Source organism: Anopheles cruzii, unplaced genomic scaffold (assembly GCF_943734635.1).
Source record: "Anopheles cruzii unplaced genomic scaffold, idAnoCruzAS_RS32_06 scaffold00732_ctg1, whole genome shotgun sequence".
Classification (NCBI taxonomy): Eukaryota; Metazoa; Arthropoda; class Insecta; order Diptera; family Culicidae; genus Anopheles; species Anopheles cruzii.
The window spans coordinates 736-9,556 of NW_026454319.1; the positions used below are offsets into that span (position 1 = coordinate 736).

Below are 8,821 nucleotides of genomic sequence, written 5' to 3' on the forward strand. Positions count from 1 at the left end.
CAAGAAGAAGGTACACATTAGGCTGTTGGTTGTTCTCTCTTGTACCAACCGTTGGGACACGAATTGGTCCCATCAAATGTGGAAATGGTGTGGAATTCCCTATGCCGTGTTTATTTTTTTTATTATGAAATAATAACTGTGAAACTTTATCAAACACAACTGATTCGGTGGGATGGATGGATAGCATAATTAAGCCAGCAAACTATGGACGAATTCTCCCCAAACTGGTAACACTGACCCTGACCCAACAGAATTAATCTCGCTCCCCATAATGTGTATGTGAGCTGTGTTTGTAACGTGGACCATTTGCGCGCGCGCGTACCGGTGCTTGTACCAAATGCACCGCGAGCGTCGCGCCAATGGACCGGTTGTATGGATTTATTTTGGAAAAATACACAATAAAGAAAACTTCAGATCGTAGAAGCAAATTACCGCCACCAACGATCAGCACGTCCGAAGCCGAAACGAAGACATAGCGCATTTAGAAAAATAAGTTTTGTTTATTAACAATAGGTTCAATCGCTTTTGCTGGTAGTGGGAACCACTTCGAAGAGCACTTGTATGAGGAAGGTGAGCTTATTGATCCATCTCGGGCGCACTTTGTAGTACACGAACGGCGTGTAGACCACCACACCGCTCAGGATGAAGCCGAGCGCGAACAGATACTTTGGCGACGGATCACTGATGACCGGCACTACCGACAGAAAGACGGACACGGCCAGCGTGATGTAGGGCACGATCAGGGGCACCTTGTACGGGCGGTGGATCGTCGGTTGTGTTCGGCGGAGCGCGAGCAACGCCACAACGGCCGACCCGTAGAAGAACCAGATCAGAAACGAGGCGAACTCGATCAGTGTCTCGATGTTGCCGACCAGTATGAAGGCAAGCGCCAGCACACCTTGCATGGCGACGGCCGGGGCCGGCGTCGAGCGGCGCACGTGAATGTACGACAGGGGTTCCAGCATCTGGCCCTCCTGGCTGGCGACGTAACAGAGGCGCGTCACGCCGAACTGGATGCTGAGCGCACAGCCGAACGTGGCCAGCGCGACGCCGAGCGGGATGAGAAAGGAGAACGAACCGAGCGCACGGTCACCGAAATCGATACCGACCGCCTCGGACACGATCATATCACCCATCGACAGCACGGTCATGTAGGCCAGGTTCATGAACACGTACAGCCCCGTGATGATCGGTACCGCGATCATTATGGATCGTGGAATGTTGCTGTGAAAGAAAAGGACGGGCATTACTACAGACAGCAAGCGGCGGAAGTGCTGCGCGGCGGAAACACTTACACTTCCGGATTTTTGATCTCCTCCGTGATCGTGGTCACACTCGACCAGCCATCGTACGCCCACAGGCCGTTGTAGAAGGCTAGCGCAATGTAGCCGGGGCTGGTGTGGGTTCCCTGGAAGCCGCCCGCCAGATTCTCCGTGTTGCCAATGGCCAGCTGATAGATGCCACCGAAGATCACCACCAAACAGGCGCCAACCTTGCAGAAGCCAAACACGTTGTTGATCGTCACGTAGAGCTTCACGCTGCTGAGATTGATGTAGGTGATAATGCCTTCGGGGAGAGTTCCGTCACGCAAGAGTCAGAAAGTGTGGTGCGCCGGTCACAGGTCACCGGATTAATTACCTAGCCCTAAGATTCCGATCAGCTTGACCAGCAAATTCAGATCCTCCGCCGGTAGATGCTCGATCCCGAGTAGATGGCGCAACGGTAGGATCGTGTACTCGGCGAACGTTAGAATGATAACGGCAATTTCGGCCGGCCGCAGGATCATCACGTACACCCAGGCACACACGAACGATGGTAGCGGGCCCCAGAAGGAGTGCGACTTTTTAAACGCCTCGATCAGGTAGGCATACTCGGCCCCGGATCGCGGCACAACCGTGCCCAGCTCGGCAAAGCAGAGCGCCCCCAGCAGCGAGATCCCGCCGCAGACGGTCCACACCACCAGACAGAACCCGACACTACCGGAGTATTTGAGGGCACCCGTCGGTGATACGAATATGCCGGAACCGATCATCACGCTGATGATCACGTTGATCGCCGACATGAGACCCATCTCACGCCGCAGTCCCCCACCGCCGTTCTGCTTCGGTTCCGCCACGACGGTCATGGCTGCTTCGTCGTTGCTGTGGCTTCAGCGACACACAAACACAAGGACCCCCGGCCGTTGGTTGATCCAGGATACGCACTAGGGCCGGCGGAACATGATCTTGGGCTGCTGGAAAATGTAAACGATGAGTGGTGCGCCGGCTACCCCTATCCGAGATGCGTCAGCGCGCGCGATTGGTGCTTATCTTATCGCGGCAGTAAGCCGTCGATGCTCTTCGGTTATTGGCAGAGATGTAACAGCTTTTCAGGGTGGCTCGATAGCAACAAATACGCTCACTTGGGTCAGGGCTTATCACGTCGTCCAGTTACTCGTGGCCTGAGGACGTTTAATATGCAATACCCCCACGGGAGAGGTGAGTAATGTGTCCGAGTATATCGGCGCAAGTGTCCTTAAATGTTATTGATGACCTACGATTGCTAACTTCTCACTTGAATTGGCTAATCAAGAATGTGCTATCGGTGTGCCGATCTCCGTCATCATTAGCATGTCGATTAGCAAGTCTGCAAGTCGGCGAATGTTAAAGAATGTTGCTTAACACAATGCCACCCGTGAAGTGGGGACCTATTAATTTACGCTTATTATTTACAATTCAGTTTATCACGGACCTATGCCTATCATAAATCTTCGGCAAACAATATTTAGCACGTCACAACCCACATGTGGCCAATAGAAAATAAATCGTTCCAAGGGGATGGTCAGTTTGCGGACGTTATTAACGACATGCTGCCATGTTTGCGGCTTTCTGTGGAGTTCTGGCAGGCAGGCAGGCAGTGTGGGCTTGGCAGCGTGTTTAGGATAAATCAATACAATCATCACCGGCAGTGACGTCGGTGACGCATGATAATGATGGTGCCGCAGCAACTCGGTACCTCCACGCAATTGAGGGGGCAACGTCGTGTGGTTGATGAATAATTTACTTGGAGTTTACTTTCGTGACACGACGTCAAAAATTACCCGCAAACAATCCGACCGAGTCCGAGCGAACGGAGATGATCTCCCCCCATTTAAGTTAGTTTAATTAGACCGTCGCCCGGCCCATCGGATGTGACCGTTTTTCGTCGGCGTCACTTCCGCCGTCTTTCAGTCGCGCGAACTCTGCCGGTTTTTTTGTGCAAATTCATCGTTTGGCACTTATAAATAGGTTAATGGACAGCGGTAGCTGATTTCTCACATCGCACCACCTTGCCGCCGGTGGCTTCGTAAACAGAAAGGTGCTAATGACCCGCCGCGCCACACACCCGTATCAATCATCTTCGTCACGTGCTGGGTATTGAAAGATTCCGCTGGGTATTTATCATTAATTTGTTCACCTTCATTGCTGTACTTGGGGGGAATATTATTGATCGGGAACACACTTGTAGAGCCACTGCCGCGGTCACTTCCGGTGCCTATTGACCGAAAACCACCAATCAGAATCCGTTGATCCGTTGCTATCGTTCAACTCCATTACCCGTCGGTGGCGTTGACTGCAGCACCACGTGCCCCTGAAACTGACTCGTATCAGTGCGTGCTTGCGTGCCGCGTGGACTGCGATGCGGAATTCGCTTATCAGCCATCCAGCCGAATGGGATTAAATTGACACTAATCTCACCGTCCCAATCCAGGCGGATAGTTTCTCGGACCATAAAAGAACGTGCCCGTTTGCTTCACGAAACCTTCATGGCGCGTTGGCCACCATTAACGGCGCGTTCTATGGTGTGGTGCTCCGCAGCGGAAGCAAACTTTGTGGCGCGAAAACATAACACCCGCGTTGTTTGCTGCATTTGCAGAATCAAAGCGGTAAACCAAACAAAAACCAAGGAATGACGGACGACAGTGTTTATACAAACGGAAATCAACCGCTCGGTGGCGACGATAAATCGTCATTCGCGCGGACCACGTGGTGGTTGTTACCCAATTCATTATGGGGGCCCTCTGCTTTGGCGCCGTATCCAAATAAGCTTTTCACAGGACTGATTGATTCCATTAGACGCCGGCGAGTGAGGCGCACTTATTGACCGCTGATAACGACGCCACTGATTAACGAAAAACAATCCCCTCACCACGAAGTAATCGGGACCGATAGCGTGCAGCGTTCGACGTGCGTCGTTTTTCACATTTCGGGGATTTTTGAGAAGAGTTTCACTTCTCCTTCGGATTAGTCACAAAATTCGGATTCGTATTCACCTTTTGACTACTACAACACTACTTTTGGGCACACTACTGCCGGTGTGGTGCTCGTGGGCTCCGCTATGTACTGGCCGTTATCGTTGGGCTCTCTAGGACCACTGTGCTGATGGTCCACGACGTTCCGTTCCCGCCAAGTGTCGACGAGATACTGCAGCTCGACCCCGGGAGGAGTTGCGGCCAGTGAGTAATGGATTCCACGCGCCGCGATAGGGCGTCGACGTGCGATATGCTCCGGGAGGTTGCTACCCCGTTGCTGTGACAACGACGGTGGTCGCGGCTGATTTGATGCTGCAGGTCGAGTGTCGAGTGTTAAGGGCTCCTAAATTATGCTCCCGATTTATGTTACTTTTTCGTTTTCTTCGAATGGCCCGCGTGAGAAACGGGCATCATGCAAATTCCTTGTCATTGACAGTCTATTGTTTGCCTGTTGAGTATGGGAAGTGCTTATTAAGAAGACCACTTGAACCCGGTGCCGGAGGGGCTGCCAACAGTGTCAATGCGATAAGACCAGCCGATTCGGTATGTTTCATGAGTCTTTATCTTGTTGTTGAACGACAATATTCGGTCTTATAAACCAGACAACGATGGCTTGTTTTACCGTGCAACAAGAGTTTCGATGTGCGGCTTCTCATTGCTTTTTCTTTATTGGGCCAACCGGCAGCATATCTGGAGAAGGGTTAAGAAGGTAAATAGACCAGCATGCGGTGAAGAGATTGCGCGAAAAGAAAAGACGAGGAACCTGCTTTGTGTACGCCGTACCCTTTCATTGTGTAGGGTATCGGTTCCTGCTGTTTCGCCAGCCTTGCGGTCCCCTTCTTTTAGTATTAATCCTTGCGTGTGTATCCTTGCGTTTGGTTAAAAGAGGGACTGGTTCTTCGTTTTCATCCTCTGTTCGTTTTCCCTGCCCGAAATTCCTCCATTTCTAATACGTAATTATTGCAACTCAATCAGTTAAGGTAATGATTCGAATAATGATTTTTTCTAAAATATTTAACAGATTCAATTACGAGCCGCATTTGTACAATATTTCATACTTTGAGAAATCTATACTATCTATTTGCGGTAGAAGGTCTCCTTTTGCTTTCCAATGTGATCTAAGCCGCGAAGTGATCTAAAGCTTAATCTAAGCCTGGCAACACTGTTCGCAACGCTATTTGACGTCTTCGTGGTTGCCGTTTGTTGTTGATAAACACGAACGAAATCCTTTGCTCTCTGATTGCGAATTTACAACCCGAAAAGAAGGAAATTACCGTAACATGACACGCCACGCCAGAAATTGTACTGCCGGAGCCGTTTACACGTACCACGAGAAGAAAAAGGACGCTGCCAACTCCGGCTTCGGCACGACTTCCCGTCGGATCGGCAAGGATTCGGTGAAAAGTTTCGATTGCTGTTCCCTGACCCTACAACCGTGCCGAACTCCGGTGATCACGTAAGTTGTTCGCTTCCGTGAGCTGGCTGTAACTAGTGAATGATCGATTCAGATCGGATCTCTTTCACAGCAAAGATGGTTATCTGTTTGATAAGGAAGCGATACTGACGTACATCATATCGAAAAAGAATGAATACGGCCGCAAAATGAAAGAGTACGAGAAGCAATCCAAGGCCGACGAAGAAGATCGTGCTGCACAGGCAGATGCGGAGGTGCAGAAGAAACTTGACAAATTCATTTCCACTGAAAAGAACATCGTGACTAATAAGACGCTTAAACCCAACGGTAATGGACGGTAACCGTTTGAACGGCCTCGGAACTCTAATCCCTTTGAATCGTGTCTCACAGACCAACCAAGTACCAGTGGAGCGATGTCGAATGTGTCGCTCGGCAAGCGCAAGGAACTGCCCAGCTTCTGGGTACCATCGCAGACGCCGTCCGCTAAGGTAGCCCGGCTAGAGAAGCCGGACAGTAAGATCTACTGTCCGGTTTCGGGTAAACCGCTGAAGGCGAAGGATTTGATCGATGTGAAATTTACGCTGGTGAAGGACGCGTCCGACAGGAAATCGTTGATTGCGAAGGAGAACCGCTACATGTGTGCAGTGACACACGATATCCTGAACAATGCGGTACCGTGTGCCGTTCTGAAGCCAACGTAAGACGCTACACTACGCCGGAGTAGTCTGTTTTTGGCTAACTTTTTCTTTCGACTTTAAAATCATATCCAGCGGAGACGTCGTGACGATCGAGTGCATTGAAAAGATTATCAAGAAGGACATGATCCACCCGTTGACGAATGAACAACTCGAAGATTCCGACATAATTCCATTGCAAAGGGTTAGCAAAATTGATTCCAATCGGTAACATCGGTGGCAAAGCAATTATCCTTTCTTTTCCTTCGACAGGGTGGAACCGGTTTCGCAACGACCAATGAAAAACTGGAAGCCAAGGAGCAGAAGCCGTGTCTGCAAGTGTAATCTACTCGATCTGTTCCACGATACATTTAAAATAAACTTATCTTTTACATTTTAAATTCTTAGCCTTATTGATGTATCTTTCTTATCTGAAATAAAAAGAAAAAAATAAAGCGAAAAGAGGCTCAAAACTTTTGATAAATTTTGAAAGATGTGGTCATATTATCGTCTTGCATAACAAAAGTTCAACAAAATGAAATGAGGTCGCTTCAAAGGACATGTGAACTGTCGGTCAAGTACCTTCGATGGACGATTCCACACTTACCAGATCTAGTCCATCGCCATCATGACCCTCGATGCCTCGATTTCGATATAAGTGGCTGCACAAAATTGTGTCTCCCGGGCGGATAATAAGCTGCATCTTGGTCAGCAGCGTGTGTTGACCGAGGCTTGTTAACCGTAACCTTCATCCTGGAACACGCGCGAAGGCCATTTCAATGCTGCAATGGCCTCACGGTCATCGGCTTAACTAGATGGCCCGTAATGGTTATCGGAAATAGAAGGGTGGAGAGAAGGAGATGCAATTTCGCACTGTAGCGAATATTCTTCTAAGTAGGCTAAGATAGGTATATAGGTATTGTTTAAGAAGATTGCGAGTCAGTCAGTTAACGGGAGTTGAAGACGAAGGTTATTTAAATAAAGGATATTGTCAAACTTATTACATGGCGACCGTGCAGCGTCACGAATATTGAAAGAAATAAACGAAGTTGAACAAAACCAGTGTAATACATTTCTTGAAAAATACGGCTGAATTGAATTCCGTTTCTGTGATAATCATAGTTCACATTGAACAACTCGTATGGGATTTGAAAAGTTACAACATCTCATCACAGTACAACCGGCATAAGAAAACGCCGAGATAATAAGAAATCGAAACTGACGCACGAATGAGCAAGAAGCTTACATGAAATTCATATGAAGGTGTTAAAAAAATAAAAAAAAAAAAAGGAGAAAACGTGCATTTTTCTGCGGAACCTCGAAGATGTCGCCCTTCTCAGAGAAATAAACCTAAACGCGAAGGAATCCTGATAGCCAACGACGACGGTGATAAAATAAAGTGATCAACAGAGAATTCACACGACAAGCAGTACAATCATCATCATCATCAGCATTAAGCATCGCATCAGCGTCGAGCATCAGCGTCGAGCATCAGCGTCAAGCATCAGCGTCGAGTATCAGCGTCGAGCATTACCATCATCATCTTTACCACAAGTTCGTTACTGTTAAGAACCTTAAGTATTTTACCTTTAAATAATTTATCTTAATTTATAAAAATAGACAAACAATAAGTAAATAGGAAAATTCAGCAATAAGTAATAGGTAAAAGCTAGGCTATTTAGTAAATCAAAATGGCATCAATAATAGAACTCATAAAAACAATTCCAGTACTAATTCCAATTTACAATGGGGATAGCACTAAATTAAGTAATACGATTGCAGCCCTTAAGGCTTGCAAATCATTAGTATCTCAAAGAAACAATGAACTAGTCATGCAACTAATTTCATCGCGATTAGAAGGAAAGGCTAAACTTGCGGTAGGCGACGCGCCAACAGACATAGATGAAATAATTAAGAATCTTGAAGCAAAGTGCAAGTTGAAAATTTCACCCGAAACACTTGTTGCTAAGCTTAACGCTACCAAGCAAACGGGCGAAGTAACAAAGTATACCGAGGAAATTGAGAAGCTTACGCTCGAATTAGAGCAAGCTTATATAGGGGAAGATATACCAGCACCGGTGGCCGAAAAAATGGCTATTAAAGCAGGCGTTAAAGCACTTGCAATAGGAGTTAAAAATAATGAAACAAGATTGCTGTTAAAAGCGGGTAATTTTAATACCCTTACGGCAGCATTTGAAAAAATTTTCGAGTACGATAATGGTGATGTGGCATATACGAATAGGAATGGAATTGGTATGTGTGAATTGGTGAGCGCAGTCAGTCTGACGATGGACATAGACGTGGACGGTTGTGTCCGAGAGCTGCGGGAGCGGCATAGTGAATAATAATAAAGTATAAGGATATCACATTGGCGATCCTGCCATGTAAGATTTCATGGCGGAACGAATTGGTGAGAGAGCAGCGACCCGGTTTCGGACCATAGGCGCTGGCCAAGAGTGACCC

General features: G+C 47.8%; 2 protein-coding genes across 4 annotated transcripts; one reads left to right on the forward strand and one right to left on the reverse strand.

The window, feature by feature from the left end:
- Window positions 1-379: 379 nt before the first annotated feature.
- Window positions 380-4,429, reverse strand: LOC128276214 (b(0,+)-type amino acid transporter 1-like). 2 transcript variants are annotated; one of them, XM_053014688.1, is made up of 4 exons: window positions 4,292-4,429; window positions 1,639-2,233; window positions 1,296-1,566; window positions 380-1,224 (listed from the first exon to the last, which is right to left on the reverse strand). In XM_053014688.1, the coding sequence occupies exons 2-4, from the start codon at window positions 2,123-2,125 to the stop codon at window positions 516-518; spliced, it is 1,467 nt and encodes a 488-aa protein (XP_052870648.1). In that variant the 5' UTR covers window positions 2,126-2,233; window positions 4,292-4,429; the 3' UTR covers window positions 380-515. The 2 variants fall into 2 exon arrangements, with proteins under 2 accessions (XP_052870648.1, XP_052870647.1); XM_053014687.1 differs by having other exon boundaries at window positions 1,639-2,230; window positions 4,292-4,417.
- A 1,068-nt stretch (window positions 4,430-5,497) lies between these two features.
- LOC128276215 (nitric oxide synthase-interacting protein homolog) lies at window positions 5,498-6,759 on the forward strand. 2 transcript variants are annotated; one of them, XM_053014689.1, is made up of 5 exons: window positions 5,498-5,726; window positions 5,779-6,011; window positions 6,075-6,381; window positions 6,455-6,563; window positions 6,632-6,759. In XM_053014689.1, the coding sequence occupies exons 1-5, from the start codon at window positions 5,551-5,553 to the stop codon at window positions 6,701-6,703; spliced, it is 897 nt and encodes a 298-aa protein (XP_052870649.1). In that variant the 5' UTR covers window positions 5,498-5,550; the 3' UTR covers window positions 6,704-6,759. The 2 variants fall into 2 exon arrangements, with proteins under 2 accessions (XP_052870649.1, XP_052870651.1); XM_053014691.1 differs by having other exon boundaries at window positions 5,797-6,011.
- Window positions 6,760-8,821: the final 2,062 nt, after the last annotated feature.

Coding starts and splice junctions, on each gene's coding strand:
- LOC128276215 (XM_053014689.1), top strand. CDS start 5,551: ATGACACGCCACGCCAGAAATTGTACTGCCGGAGCCGTTTACACGTAC. Junction 6,012..6,074: donor TAAGACGCTTAAACCCAACG/GTAATGGACGGT, acceptor CGTGTCTCACAG/ACCAACCAAGTACCAGTGGA. Junction 6,382..6,454: donor TGTGCCGTTCTGAAGCCAAC/GTAAGACGCTAC, acceptor AATCATATCCAG/CGGAGACGTCGTGACGATCG.
- LOC128276214 (XM_053014688.1), bottom strand. CDS start 2,125: ATGACCGTCGTGGCGGAACCGAAGCAGAACGGCGGTGGGGGACTGCGG. Junction 1,567..1,638: donor GATCGGAATCTTAGGGCTAG/GTAATTAATCCG, acceptor CTCTCCCCGAAG/GCATTATCACCTACATCAAT. Junction 1,225..1,295: donor GAGATCAAAAATCCGGAAGT/GTAAGTGTTTCC, acceptor TTTCTTTCACAG/CAACATTCCACGATCCATAA.